At 49.5% G+C, this 27,152-nt stretch overlaps 1 protein-coding gene and 1 long non-coding RNA gene across 3 annotated transcripts; both read right to left on the bottom strand.

Moving 5' to 3' along the window:
* Nucleotides 1-2,420: 2,420 nt before the first annotated feature.
* Nucleotides 2,421-4,074, bottom strand: FOXE3 (forkhead box E3). The gene has a single exon (XM_064720013.1). The coding sequence runs from the start codon at nt 4,072-4,074 to the stop codon at nt 2,911-2,913; it is 1,164 nt and encodes a 387-aa protein (XP_064576083.1). The 3' UTR covers nt 2,421-2,910.
* Nucleotides 4,075-4,467: 393 nt separating this feature from the next.
* Nucleotides 4,468-25,970, bottom strand: LOC135451046 (uncharacterized). Of its 2 annotated transcripts, XR_010441201.1 has the most exons (4): nt 25,832-25,970; nt 25,018-25,131; nt 13,859-13,986; nt 4,468-5,711 (listed from the first exon to the last, which is right to left on the bottom strand). It is a non-coding gene; the product is annotated as an uncharacterized LOC135451046 (long non-coding RNA). The 2 variants fall into 2 exon arrangements; XR_010441200.1 differs by lacking the exon at nt 25,018-25,131.
* Between the last annotated feature and the right edge of the window lie 1,182 nt (nt 25,971-27,152).

The raw sequence follows: 27,152 nt of genomic DNA, 5'->3' as shown, positions 1-27,152 counted from the left end.
GATTTCCAAGGAGACTTGATTTCACAACTGAAATCTGAGTGACAGTTACTCCTGTTTCATTCAAATCCCTCTTATTCACTCAACAGGGACATCGAAGAGACACTAAAACAGATGAAGAGCTCAGGTATAAACTTTACAAAGCTTAAAACTACTCTGTCCCAGCAAGGCTCATGCTTTACATGACACCTTAATCCTACTCATTTGCTAGATTCACCCTAACTGTAAACAAAGCTTTGAAATGGAAGCTTAAAAGCCTCGTTGGGATACATTAACTTAACCAAGAACACACTCTTAAGGCATTAGTTTAATGACAATCACAATACAGGTTGCCAGAGTTTTGTGCATGTGAGGATTAATATCTACAGGAAAAAGAAGAAAAGGGGTTTGTTCCCCCTGTCTTCCAGCTGTTTGGCAGTGAAAGGCCCACGGCGAGGGTGGTTTATTGGTGCTTGCAGGGGGCTCTGGGCTGTCTGGCAGACAGGGATATTCCAGGGAAGATGTGCAACACAGTGCTGCCCACCAGGGGTTGTCCCAACACGCCAGGTTTTAGGGTCATCTGCTCAGTCTAAGCCAGGTTTTGGGGGAGTCAGTCACTGTGGGGACTCACACCAGACCCCCTCTTGCACAGCACAGGGGTGGACCTCTAGCAGACACATCCCTGAATCCGGAGCTGGATGCCACTGTCCAGAAAGCCCCACAGCAGGAGGGCACAGGCAGCTGGGGGACAGGAGCAAGTCACAGCCCAGCCCCCTTCAGCCCAGCCCTCTTGGCTCCCCCAGCACCTCAGTTAACACTCAGAGACACCAGGATCTTGGAAAGACCTTTCCAACACCAGCTCCCTGCTGTCTCCAAGCCAGCTCAGCTTGGTCTGAGTTGTCACAGCTTGGCCAACTGTTCCCAGGGCATCCCACCCAGGCAGAACCCCAGCATCTCCTGTCCACCCCCTGCAGCCAATATTGGTTTTATTTCAGGTCAGTAGCTGGTCATTCCCTGCCTCAGCAGCCCTCCTTCTCAGGGTACAAACCCAGTGCAGTCACAGCCCCATCAGCCACCAGACCCAGTGCTTCTGGCACATGTCTGGCTCCGACACCCTGGGTACTTAGGCAAGACTCCAAAAGTTCTTTTGTTAGCAAAACATTGCAGGATCGGGCCCTGGGAATGAATGTGAGCTATGACAAATGTCCTTTCTGCTGACTGTCCTTGCAAGTGATTATTTCAGCACCCCCCCCCAGGTGATCTCTGCAGACAATATGTCACAGGCAGGCATGGCACGTTGCAAATTTCCATTAGACAGAAGATGTCTGCCTATAGATATTGTGTGGAGAGAGCCAAAGTATTTCAAGGGCTGAGTTCTTTCACAATGCCCTTTCTGAGCAGGGTTATTGCCAGGGGAAAAGCACAGAAGCTACTGCTGGGACCAGGTGAAAGCTGAAAGGGTAAAGCTGGATGGACCAGAGAGGAGATCAGCACTCAGCATCTCAGCTGAAGATGGCAGACCAGTTTTTAGAGACAGATGGAGGCCAAATTGTAAGGAAACCAAGAAGAAAAGGTGGCATTTTCTTCCCTCCACTCTCATACTAAACCCACTCTGTTTCTGTGGAGCACCTAGAATGAAAGAATGAAAAGCCACAATGTCCCAAGCTGTGGACAAAAGCTGATTCCATGGTACCTGCCAGCACACCAGCTTTTGTTCCTGCCCAGCAGCTGTGGAATGAGATGCTGTTTTACACCAAAGACCATATGACTTCCAACTTCTTAGAAAGGAGAATGCCATAGGGACTACAGAAAATTGCTCTGCTTCAGAAGACACCTTTGAAAAAAAGGAGAGAAATCCTAGCTTGGCATTTTTACCCAAAGCATGTTTAAATTCTTAAAAAATGTAAGTCTGGGGATGGGGAGTTCTCCCTTCAAATCTTGTCAGGTGGTCTGGCTGGGAGTCCTACAAATAAATAGCAGCAGCCCAGCCAGTGAACAAGTTTGATTTTTAATTGGTTTTGTTGCTAGGAAGAAAAACTGTGATCTCCTAATTTGATGGGATAAATCAGAATTTCACCTGCAAGGGATTCTTTGGAGAGAAGACACATTCTCTTTATGTAGATGGGAAACTATCAAGTCAAGTAAGAGCTGTGTGGGCAAGCCTTATAGGAATTACCATTTGGTTTTAAGAAACACACAATAAAAGAAAGAGCTTTAAGAAGCATCACTAAAAACGTAAGATGTGGCAGTGTCATAACAGCAGCACGAATCCATCTCCCACCAGTTACAAAACTGTAATTTCCTCTTGCCAAGATCTGTCCAGAGCCAGAGGAACAGCAGCACTGGTCATGTTGGAAGAAAAAGCTTTATTTTAAAAAAGTCCTTTCTAACAATAAAAGTAATTTTTAAAAATAGTAAAAAGGAGTAGTCAAGCTGGGGTTTCTTTTCCTACAGGGAAAGGAAATAATAAACATCTTAAATATTCATTTAAAATCCAGTGAACTTGTTTAGTGGTTTGGGGGCTTTTTTTTGATAACTTCATTCCAGTTACACGGGAGGCACTCGGGGAAGAGAGGAAAAAGCCCATTTGAGAGGGAGCTCCTGCATGTTACACCATGCACACACCTCCTGAGTGTGCTCCTGCCGGCCCCCGGGGTGCGATGCTGCAGGTGGCATCCCCTGGGAACAAGGACAAGATGGGAAGCCCTGTCTGGCAGAGCCACAGAACTCCTTTTCCGAGAGCAGACAGACAGATACCACCTTGCCTCCGCTTCAGAATAAGAGAGAGAGGAATTGAGTCCTCCCACACGCGTGTGTCCGCACACAGCCCGGGACCCCCGATCCACCCCAGCTGAGCCCAGGGGAGGGAGAAGTCCGCTTGTCCAGAGCCGCCGGTGGGAGCCCGGGGATGTCGGGCCCATTCCCTCAGTTCCATCACATGTATCGCTCCAGGCCGGCGGGGAAGTTGGGCTGCCTCATGTACGTGTTGCTGGAGCCGAACTGGCCAAGGGGCGAGGCGGAGAGGCCCAGGAGCTGCTCGCCGTGCTCGGCGCAGGCCGGGGCCCGCATGGCCGGCAGGCCCAGTCTGTTGGGAGCCCCGTAGAGCTGCGGGCTGCCGGGCGAGTAGCTGCCCTGAGCCACGGGCAGGTGCGGGGGCGAGGCGGCGTAGGGGTACGCCAGGGAGTTGGGGCCGGCCCGGCCCAGCAAGCCGGGGCTGACGGGCTGTGCCTGGAAGCAGGGCGGGTCGGAGCTGCCGGCAGAGCAGGCAGGAGCCAGCTCGGCCCCTGGCAAACCCAGCGATGGGTGGCCCAGCTCGGAGGGCGGCGAGGGCTGCAGGGCCTGCTGCCCGCTGATGAGGCTGTCGATGCTGAACATCCTAGGATGCTGAGCCGGCGGGGCTGCCCCGGCCGCGTAGGGGTGGAAGACGCTGCCGGAGAGCTGAGGGCCGTAGCCGGGCGAGCAGAGGGCATTGGGGTAGGGCGCTGTGGGGGCCGCGGGGCGGCCGGCGGGCGGGGGCGTGAAGGCGCTCGAGTTCTGCATGTAGCCGGGGTAGGTGGTGATGTCGGTGCGCTTGAAGCGCTTCCTCCGCCGCAGGAAGCTCCCGTTGTCGAACATGTCCTCTGCGGCCGGATCCAGTGTCCAGTAGTTGCCCTTGCCGGGATGTCCGGGCTCCCGGGGGATCTTGACGAAGCAGTCGTTGAGGGTGAGGTTGTGGCGGATGCTGTTCTGCCACTTCTTTGGGTTCTCCCGGTAGAAGGGGAAGCGCTCTGTGATGAACTTGTAGATGCCGCCCAAGGTGAGCTTCCTCTCGGCGGCGTTGGCGATGGCCATGGCGATGAGGGCGATGTATGAGTACGGGGGCTTGCCCCGCTGCACCGGCCGCTTCCTCCGGCGGCCCCCGGCGGCGGGCGGCGGCTCCTCGGGCGGCGGCGGCGGCGGGGCCGGGCTGCCTCCAGTGCCCCGCGGCTCTGGCTTCACCGGCGGCGCCTGCGGAGAGCCCCGCGGCGGCCCGGGGGAGCCGGGGCTGGCCGCGGCCGCGGGGCTGGGCGCCGGCAGCGTGCACATGCCTCGCAGGCACGGGAAGCCGGCCGCGTTCATATACGGCCCTCGCCTTCCTCCTCCTCGGAGGATGGGGGGGAGCGGTGGGAGAAAGAGCCCCCCCGAGGGGAGGGGAAGGGGAGAGGGAGGGGAAGGGGAGGGGGACAGGGTCGGCGGCAGCTCCCTGCGATGGGGAGCTCGGTCCCGAGCAGCTTGGCAATATATAGGGCTGTCGCCCCCCCTGAGGGGCGTGCGGTGCCGGCCCGCCCGGCCCCTCTGCCCCGGCGGGAGGAGGAGGCCCCCGGGGAGGGGTCCCAAATCCCAGGACTAAATCCCCCAGCCTCTCCTGGGGTTCCTTCCATGGCCATGCCCCCAGCGGTCCCTCCCCCGGGGGTCCCGGGGCCAACGCTGCCGCCGCCTCTCGTCCCGGCCCTTCTCCGCGGCGCTTCGCTGTGCTCGGAACTGCTGCTTCCTCCCAGGAGAAAAACCAAAAAAAACACGAGTGCCGACGGCCAGCCCGGGGCGACTTTGGTGCCGCTGCCAGCCCCCAGCAGTGGAGCAGGTAACCTCCCTCCGCAACCCCTCCTGCGCTTGGATTTCGTTGTCTTTTTCTCCCGTGAAAAGCGCTCAGAGGTGGCCCCAACTCAGCGCCGGCAAGAGCCAGCGACTGTCTTCGAAACTAAACCCGTCGGTTTAGTTATTTTGCATCTTGGTGAGACCTCCGAGGTAAGAAATACTGGGAAAATATTTTTTTCTTTTCCCCAGGAGAAAGGGAAATGGTCCGCAGAGCTCAGAGCTGCCCAGAGTGTGGGCAAAGGATGAGGGACAGGGCAGCACTTTGGAGACGGACAGGGAAAATAAGGATATCTTTATCACTGCACAGTGTGAAGCTGTAGGAAGACACCAGTTTCAGAATTCCCTACTGGAATTCTGGAACCTACTGGGTTTCAGGAAAACCTCTTCAGTTCTCCAGGGTGAGTTGGCTGGGCAGAACCGCAGCCTTTCATCCTCGGCATGTGCCGCTGCCAGGGCTGAGGGGCTGCTGGTTGCTTGAGCTGCACCAAAAACCTGTGAGCTTCCTCACTGTGCTCACCCACTGCTCCTGAGAGTCACCTCCGAGCCAAATGCCTGCCCAAGGAGCCCCTGGCCCAGAGCAGGCAGGGAAGCCACTGATTAAGGGTGGGCTGGAGAAGCCAGGGGGAACTTTTATAACCAGCTCCCAGCCTTAGGCATGGCCATGTGTCCATGTCCTAGGGACACAGATGAAAAGTACCAAGAATGCAGTGGCAGATCCCTTCATATGTCCTGCTGGGAGTGAAACTTGAAGTTTTCAACTTTGCAACTTGTGTGAAAGTATTTCCAAGAGCAGAGCACAATGAAAGGCTTTTTCCGCAGAGGCAAGCAGGTGAGCTTGACCAGGTCCTATCACCCTCCTACCTTCCTTTTTTGAGCTAAAAAGCCATCCAACCTTTTGGAGAAGAGTATTTGCTAGTGGTTTTAAATTCACCATCCAGGTTATCTCCCACCATTGTTCATTTCCCTTCTTGTGCCTGCATGTGGTTTTGTTTGTGCTTTTTTTTTCCTGCACATATTTGTGGTTCTTCTTCCACTCTCCAGGGCTCAGGCAGGGAATGGTGGGTCCAGTCCTGATCTGACAGGGACCAGTGCTGTTTCAGCTAACTGCCTCAGCTTCCACTCTGCCAAATGAAGATAAACAGGAATATTGGTGCTGGCTGGAGGAGAGAGAGCAGGTGGAAAAGGGTGAAGGGTGCCTTTCTCCAGACACAGATCTTCAGGGAGGAAAGCAAATAAAGACGCAGCTGGGTCCATTCATTCATCTTGTGAGAGCCAAGGGAAAAAGAATGGAAAATTCATATTTCTCCTGAAGCACACATTTAAATCAAGCAAGTACCTGAATGGAGGTGGTTCATTTCAGCCAGAGGATCTGACTTTTCCACTCATTGGAGAGGGGAGCAGGACAGATATCCAACAAGGGAGTCACTAAAGATCACTCCAGGCTGCACAAAGAAAGTTACCTAACTGTGGGAGATGGAAACCTTCAGCTTTGCCAACATTAGCTGGTGAGATTTTCATGTTGATGCAAGGATTTTAATGTATTCTGATCAGGCAAGAATGGGTTTGGGAGGGAAAAGGGTTATGGAGTGCAAAAGAAGAGCAGCTTTTCTCAATCATATCAAACAGCCCTTATTTATCCTCACTATCTCCCACTTGTTTGTTTGGGGGTTTTTGTTTGTTTTTGTGGGGTTTTTTTGTTTGTTTTGGTGTTTGGTTTGTTTTGCTTTTATTCCTAACAACTGAAAATTAGTTGAAAAAGAAAACCCACCCGTAAGGTTGGATCTGGAGCTGCCTGCACCTGAGATCAGATCTTGCAGAGGAAAAACATCTCATGGACAATGGGCTGTGAAGACCCAGCTGCTGTGAGTGTTTACAGTCCCAGGCCCTGATCTCATGTCATTTTACACACAGAGGGAGAAGCCCTGGCCATGGGCTGGCTCAGACTCCAGCTGGTGAGTAGTTACTTTAAAGCTGATGGGACCATTCAAACTGCTCTCAACGTCACTGTGTTAAGACCCAGATGTCAAAATAGCTTTGACAGACTGATAAAACAGCAGGACAGGGGTGGGCAGGAGCACACAGGCAGGAAGCTGTGTTTTACCATGGAATAAGGAAGGCCAGAACACACAGACTTTGATTCTCACATATGTTTTCTCACTCAGGGTGCTCTTTGGCCCAGATCAATTATTAAAAAGTGAAAGACAATAATGAAAGTGGCTACCAAACAAATGTGATCTGGACCTCTCTTTAAAATGAGGTGATGATAAGGGAATAAATCACCTTTTCTAAGCAAGTGTAAGTTTTGCCAGCATCTGCTGCCTTTTGCATCAGTTCATCCTGAGTACACAGAGAGATTTCAACCTCCAGCTCCTGAATTGTTTTGCACTGGAGCTGCAGCCTCCTCTAGAAATGTTGTACACACAAATCACTTTATAGCACAGGTGAACTTGTTTCACTGCAGAGGAATGGGGCTGTGCACCCTCAGCCAGATTCTGTTTCAAGCCCCCCATGCATGAATTGCATCTGTGGTACCCAGGCCACATATCCAAGCTACATTTGGCAATCACATGGGTTAGAAAAATGTGTGGTTTTTTCCCCAAATCAAAACAATCCTCTGCTAAAGCACAGGCAGTATGGGAGTACCTGGGTGAAAGATTTATGATCTTTAGCTAGCCATGTTGAGAGACCAGTGGCTTTGTCTTGTCCTGAGTAAAACTGTTGCCTCAATGTCTGCACAAGACACATGCATTTGGATCATCCCTGTTTCCAGAGCCCTCCAATTACCTGTGAACCAGGCATCTGTTTCTCAGTCCCCCTGGGATGTGCAGGGAAAAAGAGGGAGTGGGAGCCCTGATAGCAATGACTTCTCTGCTTTCTCTCCCTAGAAATTCCACAGTGAACAATGTAAGGCACCCTCCAGCCTCAGAGGCTGCAGTGGCCCCTAGGGGATGCTTCAATGACACAGAACATGCTGATGGTGCTCTTTGGATGGCCCTGAATTACCCCATCACTTACCAACAACCAAATGTTCAGGTACTTCCCTGGCTGCCAGCTGGAGGAGCAGCACTGCCCTGACATCACACTGGAGCCCATTCCCACCCCCTGGGTATCCATGTCTGAATCCACCCAGGCTCCAAATTCCCAGATGGAGAACCTTGAGACAGCCTCCCCCACAGGTACTCCAGTGGGAAGGCTTTGCCGCCAGCAGGTGAATCACATTGCCCAGTCATGGAATCATGGAATGGGTCAGGCTGGAAGGGAGCACTGTGGTCATCTGGGCCCAGCTCCCTGCCCAGGCACAATCATCCCAGAGCACAGGATCACATCCAGGCAGTTCCTGAATATCTCCAGAGAGGGAGACTCCACACCCTCTCTGGACAACCTGTTCTGGTGCCCAGTCACTCACACAGCAAAGTTCTTCCTCATTTTCAGGTGGAATTCCCTGTGCATCATTTCCTGCTCATTGCCTTTTGTTCTATTTCTAGGCAGCACCGAGGAGAACCATGTAAGAGCTCAGCACATTTGCATGGGGTGATGACAGCTCTGGAGTGTGTGAGAAATCCTCTCCTCCTGGGCCATTTCCCTCATGGGGTGCCACTCTCAGGCAGGAGGAAAGCAAACAGCAGACCTGGAGGGTTCACTGTGTGGCTTGTGAGCCCAGCACATGTCCAGGAGTGGGGCCACCAAGATGCTCAGGACCAGCAGCCACCCAAAAACCAGCCCAGGACACCAGGCTGTGGCTGGGGTCAAAGGAGCCACAAAATAAACACCCTTCCTGAGCTATCCCATGTCTTCAAGATGCAGGAAACTGATAACCAAAGCAAATAAAGTCTTCCTGAGAACTAACTCTTTGAGTCACTTATGTATTTGTAGGCAACTGCACAGTAAGGTCCAGACAAAATAAATTCTTCCCAAGAAGTATAGGTAAAAGCATGTATCAAAACTGTGGAACAACAGGGAAAAGTTCTAGATAAAAAAACTTTTTAAGTATTCTGCACCTTTTTGGGCAAGTTTGGGGTTTTTCCCATTATAACCAGTCCAGATTTTCTTCCAAGATCATTCTGATGTAATATTTCTAGGTTTACTTTTATTCCTATAGAAAAAAAAGGGGATGGAAGGAGAAAAAAAATCCTTTTTTTTTTTTTTGTTACTTTTTGTAAAATATAATGTTCCTAAAAGAAGCACATTTTGTTTAAATTTGAAAGAAAAGAGAAAAGATTACAAGGGACTTCAACTGTTGAAACTCTTGGGGGACAAATTTTGGTATGGAGTTTTGGCGATTTCACTTCTATAAACTTTGTTGCTTTTTTTGCTCAAGACAAGCCTCAATATTTAGGGTGAATAAGTATTTCATTTTCCCTCTTTCTGGAACAAAATACTCCTTAAATTTCTGCCCCAGGTCCATACCTCATGGCCAGAACCCAGCTTTAGGGAAGACCACACACAAGGGCCAGGCTGAGCTGCTCCCTTCTCCCTGGCTTCTCAGCTGTCCTGCCTGCTGGCTTCAAGACACTGAGAAGAGCAAAGTGTGGGCCATGCATGGGGTTAGTAAATAATATTTAATTATTTGGCTTCATGAAGGAATATTAAATTCTATAGAAACCCAAAGGGGCTTCAGTGTTGTGATACAACTACAGTGTTTGTAAAAAAAACTCTCCTGGTGAACCTGCCCTGCCAGCCTACAGTTTCAAACAGTGCACAAATCCATCTGAGGATCACAAGAATGGACAGAGACTGGCAGGGAAACTCAGCCTGGACTGGGGGACTCAGCAGGAGTGTTTTGTGCATTGCCACTCTGTTTCCCTCCTCCTCATCCCATGCATTATCCCAAATCTTCCCCACACTGGGAAGTTCTGCCTCTTCCCAGTGCTTCCTGGCTTTCCTGCTGCCCAAACTCTGCGCCCAGCCAGCTCCCCAAGCCTGCTGAGGCTCAGGTTTGTCAATGAAATCAAGGATCCAACGCCCCAGATGCTGCACACCAGAGCTCCCAGGCAAGGACTTCAGTGCAAAACTTTCCCTTTTCCCCGTTGATTTGCTACTCCTTATAACTACCAGACCAATTAGCTGCAAACCTGGGCAGATGGTTAAAATCCCACTTTGCTGGCTCACTATCTGCTCTCTTTTTCCTCTGTTTAGTGCTCCGGCCAGCAGTGATCTCACAGACTCCAACCATAACTGCCTCTTCCCTCCCCTCAGGCCAGGAGCACACCTCTGTCAGGAAACATTTCCCTTCTGTCTTGCACCTTCAGCCTGATCTGCCTGCAGCCCAACCTGCAGGTTGTTTTTCTTCTCACCACTTGAAAATGTTTTTGAAACAAAGACTCCTTAATCCCCCCAGCCCAGCCAGGCACCTCTGGGAAGCCCCTGCTGGTGGTGCAGGGGGAACACTAAACTCAGCAGGGACAGGGCCCCCCATAAACTGCTGGGACCAGGTGAATGGAGGCTGTGCAGCAAACAGGGTCTCATGAGATGGTGGGGATGGAGCAGGACACAGAAGAGAAGCCATGGGATGGTGATCTGGGAATAAGAACAAAGATCTTCACACCTGTTCACTGCCCAGCCCTTTGGTCCCAAATGGGAAGAGATCACCACGTGTCTGTGTTGGTGGAGAAGCTGGCTGAGGTTGTGACAGCCTTATCTGCCTTTAAGGCCACTCCACAAATGACCAAAATCTAAGACTCTGCAATGACTTCAAAGTGCATGGAAAAGTGGTACAGGAAAAGTCTCCGGTCATGAGAGACTGGTGTTCATCACATCATTTCCTGGTGAGAAGGCAGAGAGGTGATACAGGCTGCTTCAGCAGTGGGGTGTCTGTGCTGTGAATGTCCCATGAAACCAAGGTTGGCCTTCTTCCCAGGGCTGCCAACCCTCGTGTTTTCATCACAGAATTCTCAGAGTGGAAAGGATTTGCCCCATTTAACTGTTTTGGTTTCTTTATTCCTTACACAACTGAGGAGTCTAGATTGTAAAGGATAACCTGAAAACTGTGGTCTTTTGTGCACACCCCAAAGGCCAAAGGAAGACTGTTGCTGACAGTGGCAAGAGCCAGCAGATGGGGTAAAAAGCTCTCTTTTATTTTAGTCCAGTCTCCAGAATCTGGCTGGCCTAAGAGCTAAACTTGAGGCAGCTCAGGTCCCCCATCATCAGGTGAATCATGGAACATCCCAGAGCTGAGCAGACCCCACAGATGGGATGTCAGCTCTGGCTGGACAATGGCCCTTGGCCTCTGGAGAGGGGAACTCACTTTTTCCTCACAGACCAAACAAGAGCCTCCCCAGTGAGCAAACCAGAGCTCACACCCTCCACCAGCAGGAGCCACTACCAGCTGCTGCCATGGAGCCACCAGCCAAGAGCTGGGCTTGGGATCACTGCATCCAAATCCATTAACCTAATTATTGCTTGTGTTCCCAATGGGTGGAGAGGGACTGCAGCAGGGAGGACAAACGTGCCACAGCAGCAGCAGGTGTCTCTGCACAGCCAGTGCCAGGACTTGCAAGGAGGCTCTGCCTCTTCGCCTTTCTCCCCAACACACACTCAAATTACAAACTTGCCAGCCCCCTGCTCAGCAAATGCCTCATTCTGCAAACAGAAACTCAATGCTCCAGAGGGTCTCACAGGCCTTGTTCAGGTTGGTGCTTGTGAAGAAACTCCCCCATTCTTACCCATTCCAGGGCAAAAAACAGTGGCAACAGCAGCCACAGGTAAAGCCTGCCATGGGATGCTCTGTGCAGGATCCAGACCTCAGCCCTGCACAACACACACTCCAAGAGCAGCCTGGTGTCCTTGGCCACCTTCAGAGCATCACTGCTCAAATATCCCTTTAATATCCCATCCAGTCGGATCTGAGTCTGAATCATCCCTTTCTCCCTTCTCAGTAGGAAATGATGGGATGAACACCAGTCTGTCCTGGCTGGAGACTCTTCTCCTGTGCCACTTTACCATCATGCACTTTGAAGTCATTGCACAGAATCTTAGATTTTGGTCATTTGTGGAGTGGCCTTAAAGGAGGATATGATACCAATTTCTCCCCAGTGGCCTTCACTGGATGTCCCCACAGCAGATCTCATCACAGGCAGGGTGATTCCCATGGGCTCAATGGGAGAGAGCAGACTGCATCCCACCTCTCTTCTGATTCAGACCAAAAGTCTCCCAGACACTCCACAGAGCAACCAAAATCCCAAACAGAAAGGCAGGACCAGAAGGGCACCAGAAGGGCCAGAACAATCAGTTTACATGTATGTGGCAAGGGTGGGACAGGCTAGTTTAAACCTTCTGGTTGGGCTGGAGGAGATTTCAGGTGTGTTTAACAGCTCTCAGCAGTGCTTTGGTCTGTTGGCTTCAACAAGAAGAATCAGACCAGTGCTGAGCATGTCCAACACCCTTCCTCCCAGGATAAGGCCCAACATGGACACAAAGTCATCATTCCCCTTAAGTATCTAGGGAACTCCCCAGCAGAGCATTTAAGCAGCAGGGCAGAAAGGACTCTTGGGATGCAGGAAACCAATGGAGAGTCATTTCTTCTATGGGACATCTTTGCATAATTGCACCTAAAAAAGAACTCTACCAGCAGATAGCTGCTGGCCATGGCTCATTTACTTTGAGATGAGGAGTCAGTAGCACCAAAGGCTGGATTTACACCTGTGCAACAACATGTCTGCTCCCACCTTCCCCCTGTACCCCATATTGAGCACAGAGATAATTTCATGACCTCAGAGGTGTGTACAAGGGTTATCTCACTAACCTGCCCATTTAAACAGCACATGAAGATGCCTGGTGTCAGCACTGTTGGGTGAATCACACCCAAAATCCTGGGCCAGGACTCTGGGAAGCACCAGGAAAGCACAGCAAGGTGCCACTGCCAGCCTGCACTAACAGCAGCAGGGCAGAGAGCAGCAGTCACAGCCCCACTGGCCCTGGGCTTCACGTGTCACTGATTGACTCAAGTTTTAATTATGCCCCAATATCTCCATGTCTCCCAAAACACAAAGCTTTCAGCCAGGCAGTTCCTGCCAGCCAAAATTTCATAAAGAGCAGCGAGTGACTAAGGCAGCCCAACCTTCAAGCCAGATGCTAACAGCTTTGGACAAGTGTGGGATTTTTACACCCCTATCTGCAGGAAAATCTGATGTTTAGTGCCCTGACTGTGAGCAGGTCACACTTAAACCCCTGAACATCCCAGGCAAAAAAAAAAAAAAAAAAAAAAGGCAGAAAAAGAAAAAAAAAGCGCCGGAGGGGAATTGTACTGGCTCTAATCCCTTCTGCCATTCTGCATATTCATGGAACATTGTCATAACACATCAGCAGGACAAAAGGTCTGTCGGCACCTCCTCCTCATTCCTTTGATAAACCACGAGACAAATGCTGAGTAAACACTTGGAATCCATTCACTGCACTATTCTCATCGGGATGAGAAAGGGCTCCTCTTTCTTGCAGGCCCAGAGCTGCTCAGCCTAATAAAGTACGGCCCACGGCCCGTGAAAAGAGAGGCCTATGGATGATGAAAACATGGATTATCTCATTTCACCCTCCTTGTATCAGACCCTGCTCACATTCTGAGTGCACTTGGTCTGACACGCAATTACACACCAAAAAAATAATAATAATAAAATTTTTAAAAAAGAAAAAAAAAAGCCAAGGGAAGGGGGTGTTTAACGAGTGGGGGGAACTGTCCATGAAATTTCACAGATGACCTTTTCCTAGTGGGAAAGTAATTTGTTTCTGTCCCAGCCACCAGCAAGAGTTCTCATTGATATCATCATTGCCCTGAATATTGCAGTGGGTGGGAGAAGAGACATTACTGAGTTCAAGGTTTTGCAGGTCTCTGTGGCCTGATTTGTGCTGGCACTGAGTAGCCCAGGGATGGCTCCCTGGCCATGCTGCTGCCTCAGCTCCCTGCCTGGCACTGGGGGCAGGCAAAGAGCCCCATTCTCCTCACACAAACCAGGAGTCCTGAGGTCACACAAGCAGCTGGAGAAGGAGGAATGACTTCTGTGCCTGAGAAGGGGTGAAAGCACCTCGGTGGTTCAGGATCTCCAGGTGAAAACCACAACCCCAGCCACGCAGCCTGGGGCATGGGATCTCCAAATTCCACTCTAGAGTCCCTTCAGTCAGGCTTGGACACCACCAGAGCCAAGAGCAGGCTGGTGAGGCTGGGAGGAGCACAGCAACCTCAGCTTTCCTTCACACCACACAGGCAGGCAGAGAGACCAGAGACACATTGCCAAATAACTGATAATAGCACTAAAATCAGCATAAATATCCTCTTTACCTTCAGGCATTCAGTGACTTTACCCAGTTACACAGGACATCCATGAGCAAAGCTGACCCCAAGTGCTTTCCAACACCTACAGCCACCTCTTCTGTCGCCCAGGTTTCCAAAGGCTGAGCTAAAAAAACCTGCAATAAAACATAGAAAATTATTTAATAATCCAAAACAGGGCAAGGAAATGGTTCTTTTGAAAGCCATCATCTGAAATAAATATTTTCCATTTTAATATGATCCTTTATTTAAGAATATGAGCAATTTCCAAAGGGAAAATAAAATTCAGAGATGGTACATGGGGAGCAAGCACACTTAGTGCAATTGTGCCCATAATGAAAAACAAGACACAGTTATGAATTACTGCCAAATTATGAAGAAACAATAAATAGACTGCTGATTAACTAGGGTCCCTTTGTTAAATAAATGGTTTATAATCCTGCTCACTAACTGCAGGATGAGGATGTAAATGGTGTATTCACTGCTTTTGTCTCTGGAAAGTCCTTACATTCACCCTTTAAGTTTCAAACAGCCAGCAAAAACCATAAGCAGTTGTTCCTCGACCTGGCACATTGGCTGAGAACGTCGCTATTCAAATATTTGCGTTTTACAAGGTGTTTGTTCCAAAACCTCCCGGAGAGCTCGGGGCAGTCTCCAGGCCTCGCTCCAGCCCGGCCAGGCACTGATGCCGGCTCTTTGTTCTCCCTAAGAAGGGACTCTCCTCTCCTCTCCCCAAGAAACCGAGACGCAAAAGTGAGTGTGAAACTTGCACGGCTTCCAAGAGGCTGCTTGGAAAGCTCTGCTGCCCAAAAGCGTTTCTGGGCTGAACTGCACTCGTACAGGTGACAGTGACATTTCTGTGCCCGGGGATGGGTGACGAGCCGGCTGCAAACACCTGACCTGCAGGGCAATAGTGCTTCGTTAAAATATTGGGCTAATTAAATGTTTTGGGTTTTTTTTTTTTTTTTAGACCATGCTTTTATTTCCCCAGTTGCTGCCCTATTAAAAAAAAAAGAAATTCAGCGATGTTGTTAAGCCCAGATCCTGTGAGATTACTCAGGCACATAACTCCCATTCACATCCAAATGATCTCAGGCGTCTTTGGGATACGAGCCTCGGGGAACTCATCACTTGATATTTCTCACAGACACAAGTCTCCAGGCAGTTCCTCTGCCTGCCCAGCAGCAGCTCCAGCCTGCAGGGCTTTGGGGCTCTGAGCCCAATCCCATGGGATAAACACTGGCTCTGAGCACGCAAAGATGCTGAGCAGTGTCCTGCTCACACGGCCACAGGTACCAGGCACCCTCATCTCCCCTCTCCACAAGTTGGGACCAAGCTGGGGGACAGGCCAGTTTGAAGGGGAGCACAAACACCCCTCAGCCTGTTCTGGGCAGCTTCCCAGAGACTCTCCCATGCTTTGCACCAGGTCCTGGGGTGTCTGCATGGTTTCCCAGGGCTGGGATGTGAGATGTGCTACAAACAAGCCCAATCCAGGGATGCTCTGTACTTTGCCCAGTAGGAGGCTTCATACACCCCATTCCGACCTGTTGACTTGTAGGGCTGACTCTGATACCCCTGAGAGCTGCTGGGCCCTGGGGAAGGGCCAGAATTTGGCCCCCAAAGATTGACAGGGAGATTTTTCCATCAATTCCTGCAGAAAGAGCTTTGCTACCTATGGCAGCCTGTCAGCAGCACTCAGGTTAGAGCATCCAGCCTCAAATCGACAACGTTCCCCTCCAAACCCGATAAGTAATTGTGGGATTGGCTAATAGGGCTTGTCAAAATCAATTGGGGTTAAACACCTTTGGCTACAATAACAGTCATCTGACCCCAGGCTCCAGAAACGCCAGGCTCAGAGGAACCCCGAGGGGTTATTCCTGGCTTCCCACTGCTTTGAGACACATAAAAGAGCAGACTATGCAGAGCTGGGTAATCCGTTCAGCCCATCCCAGCCATGCACCGAAGTGACAGCTCCCAGAGTTTCTGCAGAGCTGGCTCCTCCTGGGAATTGTGTGTGCAGGGACCAATTTGTTCAACAAAACCTGGGCAACCAGAGTTTTCTTAAATTCAATTGCCTGAAGGAGAAGGCAAATAGCATTTAAGCGGAGGAAAGTGCATTAAAACCACATCTTTGATACAATGGCTGATACACCCCATGCTGCCAACGCCTGAAATGATAATATTTTTTTTCTTAAATAAATAGCTCAGCAGCAGGATCCCAGGCTCCCCCAGCACAGGGAGGCTTCACGCTGCAGCAGCCACATTTCCAGCCCTCCAGGCCAAACTGCTGCAGTGCTTCCCCTCTTTGCTGGGCTCATTGATGAGGGTGGAATGATTCAGGAGGGACCAACAGCAGTGCTGGTGCTGTGCTGTGAGGATCCACACATCCAGAGGGCACTTTCAGCTGCTGTTTCCCCACCAGTTCCCAGAAGCAACATGCAGGAATACCAGCTGGCATGGACATCCTTCCCAGGTTGATACAAAGGTCCTTTCCTGCTTATGTGAGCTCTCTGCCTTTAGAGACCTTGATGCAGAGGAAGGCCAAGCAGGGTGGGTCAGGAAGAGAAATTAATATTCAGGATTTGGGGCACTTGCATAACCCAGTGAGCTTCTTGCTTCTTCATCTCCAGTTGTGGGACACACCACCACATCCTACTCCTCCTTGGCAGCTTTTCCTCCTGTGCCCTCCTCCCTTCTCTGCCTGGGGACATTGGGGCCTCAGGAGAGGCTCCTTGGACACCTAAGGCCCTGGGTTGGACAAAAACAGAGGGAAGGGCACAGCTCTGGGTGGTGCAGACAGGCTCTATGGCTGGCTGTCCCTCAGAGCAGCAGCTGACTTTACACTTGAGCACAAAATGTGATATTTGGATAAAGTCAAGCCTATAATGAGGGATTTTTAATTGTCCTATCTGGTCTCAATTTTTGTGGAATTGCTCCACTCAAAGGAGATTCCACTTTCTAGAGAAAGTCTAAACTTGTCATCAGCCAGGGGCACAGTGTCCCTCAGAGCAGTGACTGGTGCCACATAGGAGGCATTCAGCCTAAATTGACTCTCCCCCTAATACCTGAGCAAACATTTTCAGCTGGAGACTTAATATCCCTGGGCATGCCTGCTGTCTCCCAGGTGAATCCCCAGATAAACAAGGTCAGCTCAGCCCTAATGCTGCTGTAAAAAGCTGTCAGTCAGCCCAGGAGATCTGGTTGCAAGGTCAAACCAGTTCTGAAGGTTGCTGGGGCCAAACCTGGCCTGTCACTCATTTTAAGTGCAGGAAGGTTTGTTTTCTCAATACCATGTCAGGTATCCCAAATTTAGGATTAGCTGTCAGCCACCACAACATTGTACTTTCAAAAAAATAAAATAAACACAAGCACACACACATCCCTGGCCCTAAATAAATGTGTGTGCTGAGCCTGCCTGCAGCTGGGAGGTGAAAAGAAACCTGTCCTTCAGGAAAAGGGAAAGGGGACTTTCCCACACATTGTGACAGTTTCTGGCACAAAGAAACACCCAAAGCACAGAGAAACATCCTTCAGTTAAAACAGCCAGTTGAATTAAGGCATCTCCACTACTGAAAAGCCTCTTTGTCCAGCAGATGAGGAGAAAGGCAGTGGAGATGCCCTCAAAATGGAGGGGGAACACATGGAAGCTGCTCCCAGGCCACCTGCAAGCAGAACAGTTTTGCATGGGATGAGACCTTGGTGCCATGTGTGAGATGGACACATCACCTTCCCCAAACACCTTCAGCTATTTAGGAGTGGGGAGCAGTTTGCATCCTTCCTCCCAGCTGCACAGCCCTTGTGACCAGATGAAGCTCTGGGAACAAGATCCAAACCAAACAAGCTGCCAGAGTCCAATCCAACCTCAGCTTGCTGTGATGCCAGCAGCACAGCACAGGTACAGCACTCACAGTCTGGGGGACACAGACCTGGTAACGAGGGGAAAAAGCATCCCTGGTGCTCCCCTGCCACACTATTTAAGGGACAATTAGTCTGTGTGGGGTAGATATTAGAAATAATTCCACAGGGAAAGATGTATTAAAGAGGCTCTTAAGACAACTTGTCCCTTTCAGAAAAGCACCAACCTCTACCATAAAACTCACTTGAGTTTTTGCCTCTCACCAGATCCTACACTAATTTGCTTCAGCCATTCACTTTCTGATCCTTAAAGAATAAATTGATCCATGGCCAGTTTATCCCTTGCTGAGTGGACCAGGATTCCTGAACAGCCTCCCTTCTCCCCTTGGGTGTTCAGCCACAGTGTTGCTCCTGCTGGTGCTTAAATAAGTTTTCCTGCTGCTGCAGGAGCTGGCTGGGCAGGGATTGTCCAGGACAGTCCAAGGTATGTGCCAGGGACTCTGTCTGCAGCTGAAGAGGAGGATAATTTTTCAGGCCGTGTCTCAGGAGGGGAGGATGGGGAGCAGGGGTTTGGTCCAGCCTCTCAGAAAGAAAAAGCAAAGACAAATAAACTCCTCACAGGAGGAATTACCAGACTGTGCACAAAGAGGCAAACCTGAAGGGACTTGTGCCAGGAATGCCTGAATAAGACAGGCTGATGACTGACAGCAGCACCCTCCCTCTGCAGCAAAGAGCAGGAGAGGTGGGCTCCTCTCAGCACTGCAGGTTTGATGTCCCACTCCTCAGCTTGCATTTTCATGCTCCAGCCATCCATGAAGACTAAGGGACCAGGTGGGCTTGAATGTGATACACAGAGATATCAACCCTCATCCCCACAGCAGCCAGATGTAGCAGAGGTGCCCCAAACTCCACCAGTCATGTCCCAAGGGTGGTAGAGGGGGCAGGTACACTTTGGGGCGCACATCAAAAGACTCTCTTCACCTTTAGTTGTGCCAGTAAGTATTTATGTCAGCACATCCATGACTGAGGATTTGCCATGGGGATGATTTATGGAGAGAGATCATCTGCATGATGGAATATCCATGTACAACTCTCTCGAAGCAGAGCCAGCCTGAGAAGTTACCATCCCCAATGCCTGCAGTTCACTGTCACACCCCCAAAAGGGATTAGTTTTTAACCCAGACCATTTGGGTGTCCAGCTAAACTCTTGACCTTATAAAACACTCACAGCCACACAGCCTAAGGGCTGGGGAACTGAGGCATAGCGGGGAGAGCAGTTGGGCCAGGAAAAGCTCATTTTCAGCCAAAGTGAGTGAATAATCTATGACTTCAGCAAAATTGAGTTGACACCATCTGCTGCCCATCCTGGAGCAAATTCCTAAAATGATATCTCATGGTGAAGGAAACCTCCAGAAAGCAAAGACAACAAAAGCCTGTGGAATGCCAAGGGTGCTCATCCATCACCTGCAGGGCTACAGCATCTCCCCAAGAATCTCTTCTTCCATGCTGCCCCTCAGAGGACATCCCACATTCAGTTAACAATATCCACAACTGTAATTTTTATGTTCTTTCCATTTTCAAAGCATGTTAATTTCAAAACAAAGACACAAGACACTGTCCTTAAACATCCCCAATATTTCAAGTGCAACTTTGTTTCAACATCCCTAAAATTGCGTTTTTCAACAATTAAACAATTCATCTTTTTCAGATCCACTCGGGACCTCATCTAGATACATATTAATCTTCCTGATCTCAAAGCCAAGGAGAAAATAGGCATTTCTTTCCTCTGATCCTACAAAACAATACTGCCACAATATTTGCCACCACTTCCAGCCCAGGCTATCAATGCGCTCAGACATGAGGCTTTCCTCATGTTGCAACTCAACCTAAAATATCTGATTCTCACTCTCATCCCATTACATCATGCTCTCAATATCCTAAAAAAAAAAAAAAACACAAAAAAACCCCAACACACAAAGAAAAAAAAACCCAAATAAACCCAAACTCAGCCACCTATTCAACAATCTGCTTCTTGCTGATGGCCTCAGAGAGGTCTCAGGCGCTGCTGTCTCTGCTGGAGATCAATGCATCCACTGAAGAAGGGGAATGATCCATTCATTCACCCCTTCCTTAACCCAATTCCTCACCATTTCATCTTACTCATTCCTACACCATCTTGCATGTAGGTGCTGCTCCTTCCTCTTCTTTCCTCACCCCTCCACTCTTCAGGGGCTGCAGCTGAATCAAGATCCACTCTCCAGCAATCGGTATGGTGAAGTGAAAGAGAAGCTTTGGGCCAGCACCCAAAGCTCTCTCCCCTTTCCCAAACAACATCATTCCCATTCTGGAGCACAGCACGATGGACGTTTTCACCACTATCAACACAGACAACATACAATACAACACAAATACTCTCAGGGTTTACAGAGCATATTCCTCCCCTCTCCTCCTGCCTTGCCTGCTTGAGTTCAGAGATGGCCAACAACTATTAAACACATCAATGTAAACGTTAGTAGATTGCTTCTAATAGGAAACAAAAATGTTTTGAGCAGAGCTAATTGCCGGGAAATAAGGTCGTTCCAATATTTCAGCAGGGGGTTATAAATCTCTTGGTTCCTGCCTCCTTCCAGCATTAAGGTTTTACAGATGTTGCTGTCAGAAGGAGAAGAATGATTTCAGATGCTTGTTTCCACTGTACATTAAAAAAAGAAGGGCATAAATGTGTGCAGCAAATTGCTGGGCAAGTTTTCTTTCTACAGAGAGAAACCACAGAAATCTCAGAGAGCAAAACATAGAAAATCTGCATTGGGACTCCTAAAATCTTATAATGATACAAAATGCTCAGCACACTGACAACTGGCAAAACTTTAACACTTAATTCAAGCCAGCCAGTTGCACTGACTGCCAAATTGCATGTTCCAGTCCTCTGCTGCACCACCAAATATTCACTGTACATGGAGGGACCCTCTAGACCCAAAAGAAGAATGCGAACCAATCCATTTTTTCCTGAGCTGGAACAGGAGGATGAGAAGAGTCTGAGCATTGATAGAGAGGACAGCTGTTTTCTTGAGAAGCTACACCTAGACCCAAAATCAAATGCTAAGAGGGTGAAGAGAAGGAAGAAAGCTTATACTGAGTATAAGACAATGATTAAAGAAAAAGAGACTTGGTGGCTGTCTCCAAGTTGTCTTGCCAGGGTAGTTCATCATTTGCGTGGGAAATATCCATGAAAGGGGCTGGCTGAGCTCCTTTTCCCTGGCACAGAGTGGCTGATGAGCTCTTGGGAGCACCCAGGCAGCTCCAGAACTGGGGTGAAGCTCCCCAGCCCCATGCTGACACCCCATGGTATGTGCTGTACATGGACACACAGCGTGCTCTCTTAGGAAACTACTCCCCAAGCAGAAAGATCTTGATAATTAAAAAAATAAAAAAAGCAAGACCCACAAAAATAAAGCTCTCAGCTGCGCAACCAATTTGCTTCCAGGAAAAACAAGGGAAGCAAGAAGAGAACCAAAGACAGACCAGAGGTTATTCCCAGCAGGAAGGTGCCCATTGAGTTTCTCATCACTGTTTTAATTGGGATTATTTAAGTCTTACGGAGGACAATGCTCTGCTTAGCACCACCCCAAATCTGGGTCACACTCCCAACCAAGCAGGTGCCCACACTGTCAGCAGTGCCTGCACCCAGCACCAGAGCCAGGCACCTGCCACAGGAGGACCTGAGAGGGCTCTGGATGCCCACACCCAAACCTGCCACCACAGCAGCCAAGGGAGCTGAGGTCCTGATGGGGACACGTACACCAAAGCACACAGCTTTGCCCAGCTTTAGCTCAGTGAGCCAGTTTAGATTTCACAGGTGTCACCATCACACCCTGCACTGTGTTAAGGTGACCTTTTTTCCCAGCAAAGCACAATCCACTCATTCTCCTTCAGCTTCACTTCCTTTAACAACACCATGCAAAGGAGGGGAGGGCTCTGCATCCCCATGCCCAGCATCCCCAGTGGTCTCCTTGGGGCTCTGTGGCTTCTCTTTCAAGGCATCAGATTTGCTCCAAACACGCCTGACTCGAGCCAAGGGGCCAGGACCTCTCACGAGAAGCATTTGGGCTGCTTTATTTTTCCAATTCAGCAGAAACTGTGACTCTGCTGCTAAGAAGCCTGGAGCCCACTCTGAAGACTGTTCCAGATTTACACTGTTTTTCCTTAAGCTCAGAGTTCACCACTGAGCTGTCTCTCATTCTGCATTTGGCACTTTCTTTCATTTTAAAACGCAATCATACTCCCTCCCCCAAAATAAACCAACAAAAACAACATATCCAGACAAGGGACCATCCAGTTCAGCTCCTTTAACACTCCCAGGACAGCAGTACAACTTCTCCAGCCGTGGTGGGGGTTATGCTTTGGATATGATTTCCACTAGACACAAGTGGCACTGCTTAAAAAAATAATCCAAGCCAGAAATAACCCACGGGGACAGAGGAACTCAAGTCCAGCATTTCTCTTAAGTAGAGGGATTCATGCTTCCCTCAGAAACCAGACAACCACCACGTATGAAGAAGCAGTGTCCATATCAAACCTCTCAATGTGTCCATGCGTGTCCATCTCAAACCTCCCAATGCTCACACACAGCTGGACCACAGGGATTCATGCTCTCATTTTCTATCTCATGGCTACTCTACAGGACCCGTGAGTGGGGTTATGTTGAGGCCAGCTGGGCCTGGGACTGACACCTGCAGCTGGAAGAGATAAGGATGCTGAGATGGCCCTTTTCAGGATCAGCCTGTTCAGTCACAGAGGGCAGCGTGGCATCCCTGAGCTGTGGGTCAGCGAACCCAGTGAGGAGGAGATGCCCCAGCAGCTCCACACCCCAGCCCCGTGCAGGGGGGTGGCACAGCTGCCAGGGGTGCTCTCCAGGGTGCCCATTTTGGGAAGGCTGCCCTGCCCTGGCTGTAAATACCAGCCCTGACCACGGGATCCCAGCGGCTCCCCGTGCTCTTCCAGCAGATGTGCCAAGACAAGCTGATGTGAGGCTCTGTAACCAGAGGTTTGTTGGTCTCCTGGGAGCAGTGAAAGCCCAGGCTGGGGACTGAAACACTGACTTGAGAGCACAAGCAACCGAGCTCTGTGAGGGCCACAAGCAACTGTGGAATGATTTAGGAGATGAGACCTTGAATTTGCCAATTATTTATCTTGCTGATGACTCAGACAAGCAGTTTTACTGTCCAATCCTTAGGGGAAAACATGTGGAACTAATCAGGCTACATCAAAATAAGAAAGAAAAAGATCAAATTAACATAAAATAAATTGAACGACGCACACAATACCAAACCTGATTTTTCCTTCCAAATGGGCACTATATCTGAGATTCTTGCTCATTTATTATTCTTTAGCTTTTAAAGGACAACACATGGCAGCAGAAGTCATTTTTGCAAGCACAACAAAACATAATCTCTTCACAAAGAAAGGCAATAGCTGTTTATTCAGCAGGCCCCTCCTATTCATGACGTTGCCATCTGGAAATAAGAATGTCAATGAAAATAATAATAAACCAAGACATTTTTATGATTAACTTAGAAAGACACCAATTTCAGTATTAAAGCAGCCAATATGAACAAGGTTTTGTGCTAATAAAAACCATGAGTTTGTTGCCTGTTAATGCAGGCTAAGGAAGAGACAAAATGCTTTAATGCTTTAATGTTGGCTGGGAGATTTGGAGGTTTTTATCTTTTGTGCCCCAGAATCTTTGGGAAAGTCACTCCAGCTCCACTAATCAGGAGCTGGATGCCTAGCCCCTACTGAAATCCACAGTTTGGGATCTTGTAGGATTTGGGACCTGTGATGTGACACAGTGATGTCCAGAGCCTCACCCTTTCCCAGCCAGGATCTATGGTATGTTAACCTCTAGTTTCAAAGGTGTGCGTGCAGATAAAAACTAAAACTTCTCTTAAAAACTACACATTTTGATGAAATTTCCTTTTGGGGGGAGAGAGGATCAAGTTAGCAACCACAACACAATCTCACATCCCCTCTCCCACCAGCATCACCCCTCCCTGGGATCTCAAGGCTTGACTTTGAGGCTGCTTGCCTGCCCATTTCACTGCTTCCTCCTCAACACAGCCTCCCAGATAACATCAGTCTCAGGTGATTATGTCCTTCCCAGGCCAGCAAACCAGATTTTCTGAATGACCTGCCCAGATCACTTCTCATCAGCCTCACACATCGGTCGGTGCCAGAGCTCTTCCTCTACGCAAGCCACCAGGTATTGTCCTGGAGCCAGACAGCTTTTCCCTCCTTGTGTTCACTGAAAGACTGAGAATTTCAGTGTTGGAGCCATTCACTTCACCCACGCTCCAGTGGTTTGTGTCCCCACCCCATGCTCAGGTCACTCAAACTTGCCCTTCCCCTGAGCTCTTCCTGTTTGCCTTCCCTTCTCCGCTGCCTTTGACTGACATGGTTAAAGATGGCCCTGTCAAGTGGGCTGGGGCCAAAAAGGGAACAGACCCCACTCAGCAGGGAAAGCTGTGAGAGCTTATTCCATCCCTGTCAGAGGGATTATGTTTCACCTGGGCTAGATCATCTCCCCGCTGAATCAGCTCAACGCTCTCAAGCCAGGCCTCAGCAGAGAGCATCCCAATGCTGGTCGGTCCCCAAAAGCTTCCTGGCAGCTGCTGGTGCATTTGTTACTCATGATGGGTGTTTCAAGCTGTTTCATGGCTGTGTTTTCCATCAGGGAGCAGCAGGACCCCAACTTCTGCCTGCCTCATGCTCACCCGCCCCAGAGCTGTGCTCTCACCCATGAGGAGTGCCTGGTGAGCCCAGGGTGCCTGTCACCCACAGAGCATGGGGGACCTGCAGCCACCCTGGGTGTCTGTCATTCCTCCCCTCCCTACCAAGAGCTCTAAGAGACCACAGTGACCCCAAAACAGGTCTGTTCACAGGCTGCAAGCCTTCCCATTAGCCCCACTTTCACTAAAACAAACCTTTCATCAGGAATGCACCTTCACTGGAGCCACAAGGCAGAGGAGACCAGGCAAATGCCACAGAGCAAGTGACAGCACACCTCAAAACAGAGCCACGGCCTCATGCAGCATCCCAGCCTCTTTCCTTTTAGTAAAGAAAGACAATCAGCATTCAGGCTGACTTAAAAGATTGAACAGGATGATGACAGCTCCCATTTCAGGGAGAAAGGCAGAGGGAGAAGGGATTTGGTTTCAGACTAAACCCTTGCAGCAGGCTCCCATCAACACACACCCAAGGTCACACGTGGGAGGCAGCTTCTTTAAAAGAATAGGAGAGCTCAGGGCTTTATTTACCTCCAGAAAGTCTTTTGACTCTGCTGGTGGTGGCTTCAACCCCCAGAACCTCATGGGATGCTAGAAATGTTCACTTGCTATCCTTTACTCATTTTGTCCATTTAAATTTAAAGCCTGCAGAACAGAAACAGCAAAGGAAGTTTTCTCATTGAATTGAGCTAGGCATGCTTCCTTAAAGCTTTCAATACTGGAGTCAGAGGGACTTGGGTAGGATTTTTTCCCTTTAAATGAAGCTCCAAGAGATGATACAGAAATCTGAGTCCACTTAAAAAGAGAAAAAAAAACTAAACCATCTTTCCTACTCCTTGTGGTTACTGGAAAGAAACAAACCAAAAAACAAAACAAAACAAAAAAAAAAAAAAAGAAACAAAGAAAGAAGAAAAAAAAAAAAAGAGACAAAAACAACCCAACCCAAGCTTCAGATGATTTCTAACTGGATTTCATGCTCCATGAGTGCCTGGCAGGCTTTCCAGTCACGAAGGTTTTGGGGCACCAAAGGCCCTCCCCTTAAGTAACTCCTCAGTCATCAAACTCCTCAGCAGCTTGGGAACTTCAGGGCATTTATGGGTGGGGAAAAGGAACCGAGAGCATGGGAAAGACCTGAGCTCGATAAGGACCTCTGCCTAAGGAATCCTGAGGTTTTGGGCCCCAGTGAGCACCCTGTCCCCAGTAATGCCCTGTGAAATGGAGCTCCTTGGCACTGGTCAAGACCACACTCACACAGCCCAAAGGACACAGCAGCTCTGCCCCGAGCAAATGGATTCAATAACAACCAAACCTTCAGCACCAACCAAAGCAAACCGAGAGCTCTCACCTCTGCTCCTTGCCCGGATCCCAGGCTGGGGCTGCAGGAGCAGCTCTCCTCCGCTGTGTGCGATGTCCTGTCAGCGGCTCCACACCAATCCTGGGGACCAGGAGGAGCCCCGTTGGTAAAAGCCTGTCCTCACCCGTCTGGGCTGGGCTCGCTGCTGGAACCAATTAGAGCAATTAGCAGCACATCAGCGTTAGTGCTAAGGACTCTCACATGTGGGTGTTTGCCAAAGACCTTGCCCATTTCCCCGCTGTCAGCATCTCCTGTGCTGTTTGTGGGGGCTCCCGTGTCCCCCTTTTCCCCAGAGCTCGGTTGTTAGGGGACTGGGCAGCTTGGGGAACAGCAGCCTAGATAAGGCAGCAGTTAATGAATTGCTCATAATGGAAGAATAATAACCAGCTAATTAACGGTCTTCATGTGCCTCCTCCAACCTTCATTAGCTGCTGTGGTGACCCTGTGCCTGCTCAGACAGCAGAAACCTATCCTCACTCTCAGAGACCCCAAATCTCCCTTCTCCAGAGCAGTCTCTATCACAGTGCCAGTTAATGGATGCATCATTTTCCCTTAATTTTCGAAATTAAGGCTAAGACTTTTAATTATTATTATTGATGCTTATGTCACTTGTGCCTTATCATTGTCATTAACTGATGTTTTTAACTTTTAAAAACACATGTCATCTGAAACAAAATTACCTACTCTTTTACTCTGCAGGACAGATGGGCTTTAGCAGGCTGGATGTGACTACTGACAGATATCACATCCTTCAAGGACAACTGGACATCCAAGCTAGTTTTGGTTCTCTCTGCATACAATTATGATAAATTGTTCTTGAGGCACTCCTCTACCAGCATCAGCAGGTGCTCTAAAAATTGCAAATTTTCCCAGGGAAAAAACCCTCTCCTCTCAGTCCTTTGGAAAAACAGCAGAATTAACATCCTGACTTAAACACCTGGACTAACTTTGGAGGCATATTGAAGAGATGCACTGAATTCTCCTAAACCCCAATTAGCCTGCCCTTCTTAAGGGACCTTGTCCTGCTAACTGTTGTGAGCTGGGAGCCAGTTTGGTTAAATTTGAGCAGTTGCTCTTTACCGAGGCCATTTCTCCTTTTGCCAGACATGTACAGTGTACTTCTGTCAAATTTGGGGGTCCCTTTGTACATTGATCTCCTGGTCTGTAATGCAGTCTGCTCAGAAGATGGGAACACATCTGAGCAGAGAGGAACAGATCTGCAGCAAAGGGGCTGCAAACTCCTCAGTGCTGAGCCCTGGGCAGCAGTGGTGCTCTGCTGTCTACTGGGGAGTGCCACAAGACCCAGATGTCA

This window comes from Zonotrichia leucophrys, chromosome 8, assembly GCF_028769735.1.
Source record: "Zonotrichia leucophrys gambelii isolate GWCS_2022_RI chromosome 8, RI_Zleu_2.0, whole genome shotgun sequence".
NCBI lineage: Eukaryota > Metazoa > Chordata > Aves > Passeriformes > Passerellidae > Zonotrichia > Zonotrichia leucophrys.
The sequence above is the reverse complement of the archived record's forward strand: the minus strand, read 5'-3'. Positions and strand labels throughout refer to the sequence as shown.

What these genes read in the sequence shown, in the direction of transcription:
- FOXE3 (XM_064720013.1), bottom strand. Translation starts at nt 4,074, where the DNA reads ATGAACGCGGCCGGCTTCCCGTGCCTGCGAGGCATGTGCACGCTGCCG.